Genomic DNA, 19,108 nt, shown 5'->3' on the forward strand with positions numbered 1-19,108 from the left:
TAAGCCAAGGCATGAGGAAAAAGAAAAAGAAAATTCATTTATCAACTGTGTATTTGAGTGGCTCTCTCCTGGCATTTATATAGAGAGGATTTTATAAGGGGCTTTGGCTGAGTATTTTTCTATCATTAACAAATTCATTTTTTTCATTACAAAAAAGAGGCAGAAATCCAAAGGCACATAAATTCCCATCATTGCTCAGATGACATTGTCCCCATGGACCTGCTGTGAGCTCATTCATATGACAAGGAGATATGACCTTTCAGGTAGGAGCTGGGCATTTTTCAGTCCATTGGCAGAAAAAAAGAATAGAAATGATCCTTTGCAGGGTGACTTCTAGAGGAGAACTAGAAATGAAAAATGTATCTCCTCATTTATTTCTTAATGAAAGTCTGGGCATGAGGTAAAAACAAACAAAGAAAAAAGAATCAAAATGATGGCCCATTAGCCATTTAAGAGCAGTGAGGCAAGAGAAGGAGAGCAGGGAAGGATAAAGCCCCTGGGGGTTGGAACATGCACATTTTTGCAGAGGGAAAGCAAAGCAGAGTCAATGCCAACAGAAAAGAACTAGAACTTTGCTTGCCTCACCACAGGTGTTCAAGAATATGTGCATTTTGTAACATAGATTAACATGGACCTCTCTTTCAAATTCCACAATGAAACCAAGCAGGACACTGTGGGGCTCCTGGGCACAGAAGCCTTTCCATGTCCCCCATTTCTTGTTTGTAGGAAATAGAATCCAGCCTCCATGACCTTCCCTGAGTTTCAAAGGGCAGATTCTAACAGTTGCTAATCAGGGAAGGGAGGGGATGCAGAGACAAAGGAGGAGCAGCCAAGAAACAATAGTGCAGCCTTACGGCAGGGTCCTGTTTCTGCCTCAAGGATACACATAACAATATCTTTGAGCTCTGTAAAGAAATAAAACCCCCAACAAATGGAAGATTTTAGCATTCTTCATTCCAGAGAAGATCACAGTTTGAATATCTAGAGAAACTCATCAGGAGACCACCCGAAACCAGATTAAAGGAGTGCAGGCCCTGCACGCACCCTGATCCTCATCAGCAACCCCACTGTTGAACCATTGCTATAAAACTCCTCACCAAATCCTCCTGGGTTGGGACACACAGTTTTTGAGGCACGAGTCTGCTGTGCCCCCCTTTGCCTGGCAAAGCAACAAAGATATTCTTTTCTACTTCACCCAAAACTCTGTCTCGAAGATTCTATTTGGCACCTGTGCACCGAGGCCAAGATTTCAGCATCGATAAGAACCTTTAGTGGACATCCTTTAATTTCTCAAACCAAAGTCTGGGCTAATTCAGAAACATGATGTGATAGTGAAGGCAGCTTTTCAGCATTCAGATATTTCACAGCAAGTAAATCAAATAATTATCCAGCATTCATTTGGACATTGATAGCTGTGGGTGAACTCATGAGGTTGTCATCTTTGGCACTCCTTTTCTGTGCTTCCCTCCACCTGCTGAGACTCAGTCTTCAATATTCTAGAAACCACATGCACACACACACACCAAATTCCAAACTTAGAAACAATCTAATAGCAGTCATTTACAACTTAGTGTGAATTTGAATAAATGCATTCCCTCTTCCCATGGGCTGCTTGAAATTTGAGCTATAATTGTAAAATGAAATGCCTGACCCTCTGTTAAAGGTATCATAGATAGCAGCAAGTAGATGAGAGGCTCTGGACAGTGGTGTCCCTGAAATCATGGAAAGTAGATATTTCACTGACTGAATCTCTGTAGTAATAACAGCACTTTTTATTTTTGAGCACTTACTATGTGCCAGGAAGTAACACTAAGTGCTTTACCTGGATCATCTCACAACCATCCTGATAAGTAATTTCTATGTTTACTCCTATTTCATAGATGAGAATATTGAGGGTTCCAAAAAATAAGTAATTTGAGTAAGGTTAATAGCTATTAAGAAGCAAAGATAAGCATGGAACTTAGATCTGTCTTATTCCAAAATCTGTAGTCACTATGATGCTATGCTTGCCTTCAGATTTACAGGCAGACTAGTGGTGTCGATCTTGAAGAGAATGGAACAGGGTAGAAGTTGGACTTGCTTATACTAGTTGGAGCCTGAATTGATGGGACACTGTCTGTCTGGAAAACTCTAATGACAATTAGCATTCTCCGGTTTACCTATGAGGATTAGCTAGATAGTCTGTCTGGACTATGCCTCTCCTGTCCCTGCCAACCTTACTTTCAACCACAGATATTTGTATCTTATTTCATTTCTCTCAACTCTTCATTCTAACCTTGTCTACCTTTCTTAATCAGCTAAGATTCTGATTTTGAGTCTCATTTTAAATGGCTGTCACTCCTCTGTTAACTTTTTAAAATTCTACACTTGTCTCCCTCTCAGGGTTGCTGTAATAGATAAATGATATAACATGAACTCCCTTTCACGATGATTTTGGGGACTTTTCAGGACTTCAAACATTCTATGTTAAGTGGAAAATTAAGATACCAAAGGGGCCTCTAAGTAATGCTGCAGGTAGAATATTAGGTTCTGTGTCTGCATTTCTGGTATAGGTATTTTAATCTCTAAAGGATCCTACATAATTAACATTAGGCTTCTGGAAAAAGTACCACTTTTCTAAATTAAACAAAACAATGTCTAACTTTGCAAATCTCACTTATTTAATAGACAGCCAATTCCTCATCTAAAGGTTCTGTCCCCTAGGATCATGTAAGTTGTTCATTTTAGATAATTTTTCTTTACGACAGTGAGAGAGAAATGAGGCAGTTAAAGGTGCTGTAGATGGATAAACAAAAGCACAGGATGAAGACATGAGTCCAATAGGTTTTGAACGCTTATCTCACAATGCTCCTTCCTCAGTGACACTTATTTCTGAGTGTGGAAACTATCAACAAGGCAGTGGGATGGGGGACAATAGCAGAAAGGAATGCTGCTCCTTCATCTTCATCATGCAGATGTAATCGTTTGAATGTTGGGTAGGCTCAGTTGATAACTATCATTTTTACTTAAACAGCTCTTTAAATATAGAAGACTTCCCCCCTCCCGACAGTACAATTCTCATTCCTTGGCTCATCATCCTGCAGAAAATAAGCAAAACACACCTCTAACACCCTTAGGCAATCAAGAGGAATTTAGCTCAACGCAGAAGGCAGACGGGGAGTCTGGCAGACAGGGTTACAGCCTGGGAATGGGTACCTTCAGACCATCAACCTATAATGTTGGTAGAAACATCTGCCACCCACTTCAATACCACCGGAATCTGGAGAGCATTATAAATTATACCAACTACAGAAGCAACTTTTTCTGGCATTTTAATTGCTGGAACATTAGAGATTAATTAAGCAAACTTTACTTAAATGGCAAGTCAGTCATTTTCCTCCATGAGGGGCACCATACTAATGGAAGCCTTAAAGTAGACTGTGTTTCTTTGAAAACTGGATTTTAAACCAAAGATACAAAGCAGATAGTTTTATGAGTCTCTAATTAGAATCACAAAGGAAACACCAAAAGGTTAATAAGAGATGGTTAGTTTGGAATGGTGGTTTCCTGGTGCCAGCTCCAGCAGCTCAGTCTGTTTGCAAACTCATTAGCTGCCTAGATTGATTATCAGCTGAATTCAGGAAGTGCTCACTTGCTGTGTTAGCAGAAAGCTAGTGTGATTCGATACACCTACCCTACAGCTAACTAGGGCCCAACAGTAAGGTAACATTTTCTGCAGTCAAATAAGGCAGGTTTTCTTTGCCTTCAACTTCAGTTGACATCAATTATAAATCTGAAAGTGTTTGGTGAAGCTCTGAGAGGCATAATGAAACCTTCTAAGTTGACAGTTGGCACAAACAAAGGTCTGGCTCCAGGTCTTTAATATCCAATTTGTGCATCGACACCATATTTCTGAATTCTCATTTTGCTGCTAAGCAAAATCATCCAGTGTAAGAAAACCCAAACTTAATAGAGTACTCACAGATAATCACTCAACTTCTAAAATGTACAGTTTGATGGGCAGTGAGTCAAGCAAAAGAATTTGCACTTTGGGTTTCACTCTGGACTTTGCCATTGATTTGTGTTCTGATGTGAATAAAGTTTTCAAATTCTTGGTGCATCAGTTTTTCTTCCAGAAAAAAAAAAATGGAACAGATATTTATACGAAGCATGTCTCTGCAATAAAATGGGTCCTTGAATTAAACGGACTAAATTTTCTAGCTAGTGATGATAATAATAATAGCTCCCCAAATTTAAAATAGTTCACATTTGCATATGAATCATGATTCAGCTTCTGCATCTGACTTACTTTAGTTTATCAACAGTGGGCAACCTGACTCTTACAAGCTGGAGGCATTTTTTTCCCAATAAGCTGATTTTTAAATTAAATTAAAATCAAAACCATTCTTTTTGTTCACCTCCCAGATTAGAGCAACTGACAGCCTCATTAATGATTAAAAACAGCAGGTGGTGATGTCTTAGAACAGTTTGACCAGTCTGAGTATCTTGGAACCTCTACCATTCCTCTTTTCCCCCTTTTACACGTATTAAAAAGGAAAGATTCTATTGTTCACACAGGTTGGAAACTCCACAGGGTGAAAGAGGAGGGAAGAAAGCAAGTGGTCAAACATCTATTATTATGCAACCTAAGGACAGAAAGGAGAGACTATATGAGCTTAGAAGTGGCAAAAGCGGCCACACATTGGAAAAATGTATCTCTGACACTGGATTTGAATTTGCAAACTCATGGCTGGGAAGCTGCCTTGCTGTAATCAACTAAGATTACCAAGTTTCTCCAGGTGATTATAGTAGTGTTTGTTTACAGATATCTATTCAAAGGGAAGCAGTATAATAGGTTATGCTTTTATTTTAAAGTAGATTACAATTGCACTCCTGTGTGACTTAGAGTCTAGTTACTAAACCACAAATTAGAAAGAATCTAAGGCTTAGCTAACTGGGGTAGGGGGAGATGAATGTGTTTTTAAGGTTTTAACTTCTTCCAAACTGAAAATCTCCCCGTTCAACTAAGAAAGGAACATAAAGAGTCTCATTTGCCATGAAAATGGATATTAAAGATTTAAAGGAACTAATAATAAGATGGTGTCGTCTATTATTTCAGATTTAACAGTTTACAAGTTTGTTGTCTACACTGTTGTGAAGAATAATGGAGTAGAATTATTATTTCTGATAACAAGGAACCCACAAAAGACAAAGTGTCTCTCATGAGGCCACCTCAATGAGACAAAACTTTGAATGAATTCATCCAGAGTTCATTTTATGACAAACTCCTTTGGCCCCTTCTGAATTCAGTGCCTTTCAAATCACCTCTGCTACCTACCATCTCACTTATTCCTCTAACTACAAGAGTAGATCTTTGGGGTGCACGTTTTGGGGTGAAGTCCAGTGTTCATCATAAAACCTAAAATCCCACAACACCCTTCTGACTTTGTCACTTGCACACAAATGTCTAGTCCCAAAGGATTTGCTCCAAAACAACTCTAGAGACTGGTATCTCACTGATAATCTTTATGAGAAGCCATGGGGAACTGCTTTGTATTCTCTCTGCATGGCAGAATAACTAGTTGGCAGGGAGGGGGTTCCATTCTGCCCAATTGCAAAAGCATCTGTTTTGTCTACCCACTTTAAGCTGTGTGTAAGTCTCTAAAAAGTAACTTTTCTGATGGCTCTAAAGGCCAGTTCAAACCTTTTCCAATTTGGTGCCTGGTGATTTTTCCATGGTTGAAGTTTTATTGGGGGTAAGCCTTGGGGTAGGAATAGAAATTGAATAGACTTTCTTGTCAAGCCACATTTCAAAAGTGGATGTGTCAAATTAGCTTTCCTTGGCCCATAATGAACAAACAGGCAATGAGCCATCTAGTGAAGACAGAGACCAAAATACCTGGGGCAAAGACCTGATCCTGGATGACAAAAAGCATCTACAGTAAGAAAGGAAAGCCATCTCACAAGTATTTTGCCTACAGTGCAATAAAGGAATAATACATGATTTTGGTATTCTTGAAATTGCTTTTTAAATTATGACTCAATTCTTCATATTTATTTCATAATAAAAGGGTTAAAGGGAAGATGACAGAAAAAATACTTCATAAATATTTGAACAGAAAGTTCAGATTTATGTTTTCCCATCCTGATGGAGTTTATTTATGGTCCTTAACCACCTTATGATAGGACAGAAATAATGTTAAATAGATTGAGAGACCCAAAGAAAATAATGATCTTGACATTTCAATGGACTTTTTGAGTATGTGGATCAACCATATGATCTAGCCCTATACAACAACTTGATTTGCTTCTCATCTGTTGTCCTATTGGCAATGTCCCTACTTATCATGGCCTATAGAACTTGCTTCATCATGAAGCAATTGGGAAAAAATTCACCTAGCAAATCACATAGAGCATAATTTTATCTTGCATACTATGTCGGGGCCTGGCTTCCACTCTTCCTCCAAAGGGATCCCATTACACCAAACTGTCTTTTGAAATGCACTTTGCTTTCCAGCTCAAATAATCTTAATTAATTTCTTCACTGATCATATGCAGTCTATTCCATACTGGACCATTTGTGCTATTGGATCATAAACTCCTAGAGAATGAAACTGCTAATTGTTCAGTGTGCTCCCTTTATATAGCCTCCATCCTCCAATGCTTTCCGAGTGTTCAGAAATATAGAAATTCTTAGTGCCAACCAGTAAAGAAAGCCCTTGACATTTACTCTCGTGATGAGTAATGAATCCCATACTACAGGTAATTATTAATAATAATAAATTTTAAAATAGACAATGACTATGAGACAACTAAAAGTTCCAAGTGGATCAGGAAAACATTATTATATTAAGAAAAGGAATAGTGCTTTTATTTCAAAGCAGATGAACAGAGCTGTCCTAAAAGAATTCTCTGACCAAAAGGCCCAGGTCAAAATAATGTTAGTAAACAACTGCTAAGAGCATGGATGTTTCCATTAGTTAAGGACAACATTTTATTCTAGCGGCTACCTTGCCAATAAAATGTAAATAATGTTTTGGAAGGAGTTCAATTATCTGGTGCAGCAATGTAGTTGAAATAAATAAAAGCATCCACCTGTCACTTCTCTTCCCACCTACCCAGCCATTGCCGAGACTGAGAATGGATAAAGGTCCTGGATGTCAGAATGAAAGGGAGACTGGGTATTGAGTATCACTGAGTACCTCTTAACCAGCAAGGTAACTGGGCATGTCAGAGATTAAACCAACCATCTTACAATGACAGTAACTAAAAGTAAGCAGGAAGTTCAATCTCAGAGTAGATGGATTTAAAAAGAAAATGTTTAATATTGTGACACTGTTCAAATTAGAACATCAAGAACCTTTCGTGATACTCTTACTAACAATAAGATCTTGAGTGTAACAGTCTTCTTTTATTGTTTCTTTTGCTTTATTGGCACAATATTAATAAGGTTTTTATTAGTCCCAGGCTCCATTCTTACGATGATTTCTAAAATCAGAAAGAATTATTCATTTCATCATTGAGCTGACCTTGGTCACCCCAGTAAAACCCGGATAAGCATAGCTAAAAAGATAACTTTCACAGTCAATAACAGAAGTAGTTGACACATTCCCAGAGCCAGACATATAGTGGGCACTCCAAAATATTGCTGAATGAATGAATAATATATATCTATGCATGGATTGTTCCTGTCTGGTTAGAATGCTGTATACCTAAGGCAAGATGAAAAAAACCTGCAAGTCATATATATAGAAACACTGTATACATATACATTACTGTGTTCAAGTAATTAAACATTTTACCTGGTATATTTTCAAGAGGCTAAACACACCTTTAAAAGATTCTATATGAGCAAAACCAGGGGAGAAATAACCACATGAATTGCAAAACAGTATATCTAGCCTGAAAGATGCTAATTCGGGTCCAGGGGGAGCTAATCAATCCCTTTGTTGAAGTAAAGATAAAACTTTTTGACAGCAAATGCTATTCTGATAAAATGGAATTTTCAATTACTCTATGAACATCTGGTTCATGCTACCATTTCTGGAGCCCAGCAGCACACTGCTTTGCAATGTCACAAAATATTCTCCATTGAGAACTCCCTATTTTGCTAAGAGATTAATTGAAATGAGTGTTTGGAAATTTAGTGAGGTGAGAGGTGAGTCGGGGGATAGGTAAGAGGATAAGGAAAGGATGTTTAGTCACTGAATCATAATTTCCTTAAAAGCCTAGAGGAAATTAAATTACACATTGTTGGTAGAGTGTTGAAAGTGTAAACGTCTTAATACACCTGTGGTTGAAACTAGAATATGCATAGTATGCAGTCTACAGAACATTTTCATGGCTAATTTGCAAGCAGTGGTTACATTAGACACAGATCAAGTTCTTCAAATCCATGTTTTACACAACAAACATGTTAAATGATATTCAGGCGATGAAACTAGCAAATAAACAAGTTTAGGAACATGCAGAAGAACCTACACTCCGAGAAATAAAGCAATCATTATATTGCATTTTGGTGATTTTAGATGTCAAAATCAGCTAGATGTTATCACAAATTTCTGTATGTTCCTTCCATTTGGTATCAATTAGCATGGGAGGGGAAACCAATTCAGTGTTGTAGTGAACTCCAAATTAGGTGCATATTACAGCAATTAGAGTCATCTTTTCAGCTGATGAATTTATAATCAATAATTAAAATCATAAGGTAAGAGATTGAGTGTGATTTGAAACAAATTAGTTGGGCTTGGGACTAGTATGTACGGTTCTAAGACATGAACCTATAAACTCTAATTTCATATCAGGACTACACATTTGAGTATGCATAATGGGATATCCAAGTCATCACAAATGGGCATGCAAAGAAGCAAGGAGACAAAAGCCTCTTAACCCAGCACTATTCAATCCAAAAATAACCCTGACAGGAAGAGATTCAAGCCCAGTGAAACCCCCAATTGTGCAACAAACCCATGAGCCTCTGGCATCTCTGACCACCCTACTTTTTGGCTATTTTTCTTAGAGATTGTCTGCAGAAATTGCATAGGGAGAAATTTTTGTCCCTGCCAGAAGGTGGTAATTTTACCAAATAACTCAAATTCACGGAGGGAAAACAATGGTTAAAAGATTTGAGTGCGACTCCCCAGCTCAGCACCAAATCACATCAGGAACCAGATCAGGTGGTAAAATCTGCTGAGTGATAACACTTACTTGTTCTCAAGGCACTCTGAGAGCTATAGAGAGATAGCATTGCAAAAAAGTGCCACATGCCAGTAGAAGTACAGGATAAAGAACGTTCCATCACCTTCTTTTCTGGGAAGCCATGACAAGAGCTACAGTATGGGGGACAAGCTGAGACATATTAATTCAAAGGCACTGCAGATGATAAATGTAATTCAGTCACCTGGCAACCAGGAAATTCAGCTCAGCCAGTTCATCAACCCACTGACCTGGTTTTAGCCTTGTCGAGAGTGATACCAGGATTGATAATAATCCAGAAAGAAGAGATTCCTGCCATTCCATCATATCTCCACCCTGACCCAGCTCACAGATGTGTTTGGTTGGGGCAATCAAAATGCAATCAGTGATTGTCTTTCAACCACTGTGCCTTAGGATAAAATGAAAAACATTTATTATATGAATCCAAGTTTGAGAAAATGCTAGAAAATGTTAATTTTTGAATCATTGCTATTGTTTGAGGTAGCAATATTCAACCCAAGTAAACTGGTGACACCACCTATGTGGCTAGCCTAGAGTTGATTGGGGATACAATTAAGTACCATTATGGAAAGCTCAGTAGTACTGGGATATCATAAGGTAGAGCCAGAGATGTAAACAAGGCCTGAATTCCCTTTGTAACTAAACTTTAATGACTCAACCAAATTGAAAAGAACAAACCCGAGGGTTGGTTCAAGGTTTAGCCACTGCTAGAATAATGGAAAAAATGAAGATACATAGATAAGAATCGAATATTGAGAAACAAAATGTAAAAGTGTTTCCAAAACAGAAGAGCAAAAAACTGTGTGTGTGTGTGTGTGTGTGTGTGTGTGTGTGTGTGTGTGTGTGTAATCCCCATCTTAAACATAGGAGAGTCTTGGGATAATGCCACACATTTGCTTTAGAAGTCTTATTATTACAAATCTACAGTATCTATACACAATACATCCCTTTTGTAAGAAACACTCAGAAAAATTAGCTGCAGTCCACTGGTACTATTTTCCTAGAGACATGTGACAAAAAACTAAAACAAATGTTGTTCTAGCCAGGCACAAAGTGAGAATCAATTATGACTATTTCTTTTCCTGGAGTCATTTCATTTTAGAGAGCATCTAACTAAAACCCTTCCTGATACAAATGAAAAAGCATTTCTTTGAGACACAAGACTAGTAAATGATACATATCAGTCTGTATCCTGTGACACGCTGCTAATCCTCTGGGAATCAAATAGCCTCTGTTTCAGTTATATAAATGTTTGATTTTTTTCATCTTTAGTCTTAGTAAGATTACCCAGAAAGTATAGTATCTCTGCGGATGGCACCACTCACCAATGAGAGAAGGCAGCAGTGCATAATCGGTAGTGACATATATATTATAGACTTTGACACTTGGATCTGCTGGGGAGGGGATGGACTAAACAATTTAATAGAATCTACAGTGACTAACTTTTTCTCCATAGAAAACATTTTATTTTGTGGATCTTACATTTTTTTCCCCTTTGGATTCATTTACAAGACCAAAACAAAAGCATTTAATGATGTTTACAGTGAAATGAAACAGCTGAAGACCAGCACATAATCATCATATTTTGTTTTCTCATCTTTAAGTCTTTTAGCAGTGGGGCTTCCAGCTGAGCTTGCGTCTAGCTTCTCTCAAGACATAGCCAAGCATTCTGAACCTTCACTGAGCCTAAACACCAAGCTGAATTCATAGTTCTTAATTGAAAAAGACAGGCTGTTTGTCCAACATGTTTGCATCAGTAAAACACTGAAAATGACATTTGTGCTCAAGTCCATCTGAACATTCTGCCTTAGCTGAACTCTGCTAATGTTTTTATACCCTGGTTTATGCTTGGCTCCTCTTGCTAAAGCATGTGTGGCTGAGTTCCCAAAAATAGACTCTTCTTCATACATGAGGATGCCGTTCCTGACTTGTGCTTTGAGGCATTTTTGACATGCACAGAATGTTACATTAAGTCAGCCATGTTTTCTTACCCTGGTCTCTCCTATGAACAATGGCATGCATTTGCATGGTAGCTAGTGGGATTTGGCATCACAGCCCCATAGACAAAATGGGAAGTTTTGTACTCTCTCCTCAGTAAAGATTATGCAATCTGTGGTCAGAGAACAGAGTCTCTTTCTGGGTAAAGTTAACCAACTTGATATGGAAATAAAACTCACCCCTTGGGTGTCATAAGTGCTGTGCTCTCTGCAACTCAACTGATCAGTCCAATTCATGTACTAAAGCAAAAAGAGGCATTTATTCCTAGTGAGAAGGCATCTGTTAATTTCCTATGTGTGCAGTGCAGTTATGATCGATGAGTATGTATACAATATGTATAGGTAGTTGGCTTTTTAAATGCCTGAACGTTATATGATCATACGGGATCCACTCATGGAGGGTGAAGAAGAGTCTGGACAGGTGTCAGGACATCTCAAAACCCTGTAGGAAAATACACTCATTACAGTAAAGTAATGCAGTGAGCCTCCAAACATCCTGGGTTCTTTGGAATCTATGGTTGCAACTTACAGCCGATCAACCCTTACCATGGTCAGGCATCTGAGATCCCATGGAGGTCACGCTGGTGTTCAGCACATCATTGACAGCAGTGTCACAATACAGGCTTCGCTGGACGTCATGCTCACTGTCGGTCTGGTCACTCTCCTCATGGCCGCTATCCTTCAGGCTGTTGCCCTCTAAGTCCTTGAAGGTGGAGCTGCTGGGTTAAAGAAAGAATGATAATTTATAACTGTGATAGATCTGATTTTTAAAACTCTTTCAGAGCCAGGATGATGTCAGCTCTGTGGTGAGGCCAACAGCAACTGGATTGTCCAACAGGGCAGGAGGAAGAGAAATTTCTGTTTAAAGATCACGGAACTTAACATTGTAGAGAGGTTCCCACTACTGGATGCTGATGCAGCTAATACTTTCATTCACTTATCTTCATTGCATCACTACTGGCGAGGCGGAAGAAGCTACAACTCTGAAACAACCACCTGCAAAAAATATCATCATTTCAGAAGGTTTTTTTCTCTTCTTACATAATCAAATTAAAATAATAACAGCTAATGTTTACTGAGGGATTACTGTGCATGAGGCACTGTTCTAAGTGCTTGACATGAGTTAACTATTTTAATAATCACAACTCTATAAGAGACAGGTGCTATTAATATTCACATTTACAGGTGAAGAAAAGAGAGGCACATGGAAGTTAAATAACTTGTCCAAGGTCACATAGCTGGTTAAAATGTAGCAGATCTAAGACCAAACCCAGGCAGTCTAGCTGCAGAGCCTGGACCCTTAAACACTATGTATACTACCCCTCCAAAGATATCTACTAACCAACTGTGAAAATGAAAGTGGAAGAAATTGAGGTAATGCAATTCAAATAGAAAGGGTTATCAGGATCAGAGAACTCAGGTCAGTTTTAACTGAGAGAGGTTGAGGGACAGAGTCAAAGAAAAAGAGGAGAGGTAAGAGCTGAGAAGAAGAGAGCCTTCGCGCATGGAAAGTAAGACAAAAGTGAGAACCAGAGAGTGAACTCTAAGGAAACTGTGAGTGTAGCTATGCTAAGAACATGGCAACTTGCAGCTCAAGACTTTGTGTGTAAATTTTTCTTGCACCTATTAAATCAATCCACCATTCAATGCACTAAGCATACTACCCAAAATCCCCACACCATTTCTCACGAAATAGAGAACAATACATTAGGTACATCCATAGAGGCCCCATCTGCTATTTCTAATACTTTGTGTGTCCTGACAGAATCTGCAGCTGTGCTCCACCACGGACCATAAATTATGCATCTGAAATACCTAGTGAATGGGGAATCCATTCCCTAGTCAGTGAGGAAGCTGCAAAGGCATACTCAAGAAAATGTGTTGTTGTCTCAACAAGGGAGAGTGGCACACTTGTGAATTAGGACAAGTCTCAACAGACCTACTCTACCTCTGAAAAGGGAGCCCTGTGGAGATGACACTGCAAACTCGCTTGATCTGCTCAACCTTGAACATCCACAGGCCTGGCTCTCTGAAGCTTTGATAAGAACATTCAGTACATACGATGAAGAGCTATGCCATGGACACAATGGCTACATTGTCAATCTCCACACTTGGTCAAAAGGAAATCACAGCAGATTTTTAACATATGACCAACGTAGATGTAGAATGCTTGCTGCCCTGAATATGAAAAGGAAAAGACCAAAAGGGCAGTAACTGGAAAGCCATAATTGTCAGAAAATGAAGGGCAGAAGGGGGTGAAGCATTGACCTGTTTGCTAATTATTTTCAGAAAGAATAACTGAGCATCAACTGTATTAAAACTAAAATCATTCAATAGGCCAACTCACTCAGCTCCTCCAAATTATGTCATGCAGCTACTCAGCCCTGTGGACCCACCAGGATGCAGTCCTATTCAAAAATCAATCATCTTATGAGTCTTTTATGGTCATTAAGACCAAATGGAAACACATGCTTTAAAGTGTGTCACCACCTCTAGTTTTATGGCACAGATTTGGAGGCTTCCTGTAAATACTAATCACACAGCATGAACAGATTCAAAGTTTGTTTTTTAGAAAAAAATCTGGTCCTGCCCACATGCACCCCTGCACCTCAGGAGAAAGGAAACCTGCCTGGATAGTATTACTAGTTCCTACATTTTTATAACAAATAATTTTTTGACCTGCATTTCTGCTATCTGAAGCATGTGAAAATTTCTTTAATCCACAATGCAAAATTGTTACCTTAAACCACAGAATTCAACCCTGAATTGACTGCATTTCAGCAGTTGCTAAAACTTGCTTGAGACATACGATGGTGAGGGGTGTAGAATAAGAACAATGCAATTAACCATTCCTTAGAGCAAGGTTCTCAACCTCGGCACCATTGATATTTTGGGATGCATAATTCTTTGTTGTGGGTTGGGGGGGTGTCCTGTGCATTGTAGGATATTTAGCAGCATCCCTGGCCTCTACCCACTAGATGCCAGTAGTGCCCCTCCCAGAAGTTACAACCAAAAATGTCTCCAGACTTTGCCAAATCACTCCCAGGTGAGAACCACTGCTCTAGGTTCTTTAAACTCTATTCCTGTAGCATATTAGATTTCCTGACTGTAGTGGAAAGAGCATTGAACTTGGAGTCATTAGAACAAGTGATAATCCATAATCTGCCACTTCATCTATGGGAACCTGGGCCTGATAGCTAATGTCTTGGTGCCTAGACTTCCTTGTCTGTAAAATGCATTTGCTGGGAATTCCCTGGCGGTCCAGTGGTTAGGATTCCATGCTTTCACTTCCAAGGGCCCAGGTTCAATCCCTTGTTGGGGAACTATGTACATCATTGTTAATCAACTATACTCCAATTTAAAAAGAAAAAACTTAAAAAAATAAAATAATAAAATGCATTTGCTAAAACCTCTTTCAAGAGGCCATTTTGAGGACTCAATGAGATAGTTCACATGAAGTACCAGGTATACACAAATGCTCAGTAAATGGTTATTGTTTAATATGATCATTACTCCCATATATGGTAATGCTTTCATTGAGTTACTATTAAATATTATGTCCGTAGTCTTTTTATAGGATTGATATAGGAAATGTATATATAAATAATGTTTCTATATCTTCTATAAACTATAGTCAGACATTGTCCACTATGTTAATTTCTTCTAAAATTCAGGGACAGGAAAAAAATTCTCCTGTCAAATGTGTATCCTTCCTTTATTAAAAAATGAGAATGGGGGGAAAGGCGGAAGATGGCGGAAGAGTAAGACGCGGAGATCACCTTCCTCCCCACAGATACACCAGAAATACATCTACACGTGGAACAACTCCTACAGAACACCTACTGAAGGCTGGCAGAAGACCTCAGACCTCCCAAAAGGCAAGAAACTCCCCATATACCTGGGTAGGGCAAAAGAAAAAACAGAGACAAAAGAATAGGGACGGCACCTGCACCAGTGGGAGGGAGCTGTGAAGGAGGAAAAGTTTCCACACTCTAGGAAGCCCCTTCGCGGGCGGAGACTGCGGGAGGCGGAGGGGGGAGCTTCGAAGCTGCGGAGGAGTGCACAGCAACGGGTGCGGAGGGCAAAGCGGGGAGATTCCCGCACAGAGGATCGGTGCCGACCGGCACTCACCAGCTCGAGAGGCTTGTCTGCTCACCCGCCGGGGCGGGCGGGGCTGCGAGCTGAGGCCGGAGCGCAGGGAGAGGACTGGGGTTGGCGGCTTGAACACAGCCTGAAGGGGTTAGTGCACCACAGCTAGCCGGGAGGGATTCCGGGGAAAACCCTGCACCTGCAGAAGAGGCAGGAGACTTTTCCTTCCCTCTTTGTTTCCTGGGGCGTGAGGAGAGGGGTTTAAGAACGCTGCTTAAAGGAACTCCAGAGACGGGCGCGAGCCGCGGCTAAAAGCGCGAACCCCAGAGACGGGCGCGAGCCGCGGCTGAAAGCGCGGACCCCAGAGACGGGCGCGAGCCGCGGCTGAAAACGCGGAATCCAGAGACGGGCGCGAGCCGCGGCTGAAAGCGCGGAATCCAGAGACGGGCGCGAGCCGCGGCTGAAAGCGCAGAATCCAGAGACGGGCGCGAGCCGCGGCTGAAAGCGCGGAATCCAGAGGCGGGCGGGAGAAGTTAGGGCTGCTGCTGCCGCCACCGAGGGGCCTGTGTGCGAGCACAGGTCACTCTCCACACCCCTCTTCCGCGGAGCCTGTGCAGCCCGCCACTGCCGGGTTCCCGGGATCCAGGGACAACTTCCCCGGGAGAGCGCACAGCGCGCCTCAGGCTGGTGCAAAGTCACGCCGGCCTTTGCCACCGCAGGCCCGCCCCGCACTCTGTGCCCCTCCGTCCCCGCCGGCCTGAGTGCGCCAGAGCCCCCAATCAGCGGCTCTTTTAACCCCATCCTGTCTGAGCAAAAGACAGACGCCCTCCAGCGATCTACACGCAGAGGCAGGGCCAAATCCAAAGCTTAGCCCTGGGAGCTGTGAGAACAAAGAAGAGAAAGGGAAATCTCTCCCAGCAGCCTCAGAAGCAGCGGATTAAAGCTCCACAATCAACTTGATGTACCCTGCATCTGTGGAATACCTGAATAGACAACCAATCATCCCAAATTAAGGAAGTGGACTTTAGGAGCAAGATCTATGATTTTTTCCCCTTTCCTCTTTTTGTGAATGTGTATGTGTATGCTTCTGTGTGAGATCTTGTCTGTATAGTCTTGCTTCCACCATTTGTCCTAGGGTTCTATCCGTCCATGTTTTTTTTTTTAATTTTTTTTTCTTAATAATTAATTTTAAAAACCTTATTATACTTTACCTTCGTTCTTTCTTTCTTTCTTTCTGTCCTTCCCTCCTTTAGACAACGAATCATCCCAAATTGAGGAGGTGGTCTCTGACAGCAAGATTTAGGATTTTTCCCCATTTACCTCTTTTAGTGAGGGTGTATGTGTATGCTTCTGTGTAAGATTTTGTCGGTATAGCTTTGCTTCCAACATTTGTCCTAAGGTTCTTTCCGTCCCTTTTTTTTTTTGTTTTTTTCTTCTAAATAAGAATTTTTTAATTCAATAACTTTATTATACTTTATTTTATTTTTACTGTATCTTCTTTCTTTCTGTCTTTTTTCCTTCTTTCCCTCCTTCCTTCCTTCCTCCCTCCCTCCCTCCTTTCTTTCCTTCTTGCCTTCTTTCCTTCTTTGCTTCTTTCTTTCTTTCTTCCTTCCTTCCGACCCTCCTTTCCTTCTTTCTTTCCTCATACTTCTACTAATTCCCTCTACTTTTTTTCCCTTTTATCCTGAGCCTGTGGATGAAAAGCTTTTGGTGCTCCAGCCAGGAGGCAGGGCTCTGCCTCTGAGGTAGGACAGCCAACTTCAGGACACTGATCAACAAGAGACCTCCCAGCTCCACATAATATCAAATGGCGAAAATCTCCCAGAGACCTCCATCTTAACACCAGCACCCAGCTTCACTCAACGACCAGCAAGCCACAGTGCTGGAAAACCTATGCCAAACAACTAGCAAAACAGGAACACAACCCCACCCATTAGCAGAGAGGCTGCCTAAAATCATAATAAGGCCACAGACACCCCCAAACACACCACCAGACGTGAACCTGCCCACTAGAGAGACAAGATCCAGCCTCATCCACCACAACACAGGCACTAGCCCCCTCCACCAGGAAGCCTACACAACCCACTGAACCAACCTTAGCCACTGGAGACAGACATCAAAAACAGGAGGAACTACAAACATGCAGCCTGCAAAAGGAGACCCCAAACACAGTAAGATAAGCAAAATGAGAAGACAGAAAAACACACAGCAGATAAAGGAGCAAGATAAAAATGCACCAGACCTAACAAATGAAGAGGAAATAGGCAGTCTACCTGAAAGAGAATTCAGAATAATGATAGTAAGGTTGATCCGAAATCTTGGAGATAGAATGGACAATAGATTGGACAAAATGCAAGAATCAGTTAACAAGGACCTAGAAGAACTAAAGATGAAACAAGCAACGATGAACAACAATAAATGAAATTAAAAGTACTCTAGATGGGATCAATAGCAGAATAACTGAGGCAGAAGAACAGATAAGTGACCTGGAAGATAAAATAGTGGAAATAACTACTGCAGAGCAGAATAAAGAAAAAAGAATGAAAAGAACTGAGGACAGTCTCAGAGACCTCTGGGACAACATTAAACGCACCAACATTCGAATTATAGGGGTTCCAGAAGAAGAAGAGAAAAAGAAAGGGACTGAGAAAATATTTGAAGAGATTATAGTTGAAAACTTCCCTAATATGGGAAAGGAAATAGTTAATCAAGTCCAGGAAGCACAGAGAGTCCCATACAAGATAAATACAAGGAGAAATACGCCAAGACACATATTAATCAAACTGTCAAAAATTAAATACAAAGAAAGCATATTAAAAGCAGCAAGGGAAAAACAACAAATAACACATAAGGGAATCCCCATAAGGTTAACAGCTGATCTCTCAGCAGAAACCCTACAAGCCAGAAGGGAGTGGCAGGACATACTGAAAGTGATGAAGGAGAAAAACATGCAGCCAAGACTACTCTACCAAGCAAGGATCTCATTCAGATTTGATGGAGAAATTAAAACCTTTACAGACAAGCAAAAGCTGAGAGAGTTCAGCACCACCAAACCAGCTTTACAACAAATGCTAAAGGATCTTCTCTAGGCAAGAAACACAAGAGAAGGAAAAGACCTATAATAACGAACCCAAAACAATTTAGAAAATGGGAATAGGAACATACATATCTATAATTACCTTAAATGTAAATGGACTAAATGCTCCCACCAAAAGACACAGATTAGCTGAATGGATACAAAAACAAGACCCTTATATATGCTGTCTACAAGAGACCCACTTCAGACCTAGAGACACATACAGACTGAAAGTAAGGGGATGGAAAAAGATATTCCATGCAAATGGAAGCCAAAAGAAAGCTGGAGTAGCAATTCTCATATCAGACAAAATAGACTTTAAAATAAGGACTATTAAAAGAGACAAAGAAGGACACTACATAATGATCAAGGGATCGATCCAAGAAGAAGATATAACAATTGTAAATATTTATGCACCCAACATAGGAGCACCTCAATACATAAGGCAAATACTAACAGCCATAAAAGGGGAAATCGACAGTAACACATTCATAGTAGGGGACTTAAACACCCCACTTTCACCAATGGACAGATCATCCAAAATGAAAATAAATAAGGAAACACAAGCTTTAAATGATACATTAAACAAGATGGACTTAATTGATATTTATAGGACACTCCATCCAAAAACAACAGAATACACATTTTTCTCAAGTGCTCATGGAACATTCTCCAGGATAGATCATATCTTAGGTCACAAATCAAGCCTTGGTAAATTTAAGAAAATTGAAATTGTATCAAGTATCTTTTC

General features: G+C 40.2%; 1 protein-coding gene across 1 annotated transcript in view; it reads right to left on the reverse strand.

Annotated features, from left to right (window-relative positions):
• Positions 1-11,727: 11,727 nt before the first annotated feature.
• The window catches only part of PCDH19 (protocadherin 19), a 75,754-nt gene continuing 68,373 nt past the window's right edge, over positions 11,728-19,108 (reverse strand). The window contains exon 7 of the mRNA XM_027086127.1: positions 11,728-11,911. Coding sequence (XP_026941928.1) covers positions 11,728-11,911 — 184 coding nt within the window. The remainder of the gene's footprint in view (positions 11,912-19,108) is intronic.

Source organism: Aethalodelphis obliquidens, unplaced genomic scaffold, assembly GCF_003676395.1.
Source record: "Aethalodelphis obliquidens isolate GAN/ISIS:26980383/991018 unplaced genomic scaffold, ASM367639v1 scaffold54, whole genome shotgun sequence".
NCBI lineage: Eukaryota > Metazoa > Chordata > Mammalia > Artiodactyla > Delphinidae > Aethalodelphis > Aethalodelphis obliquidens.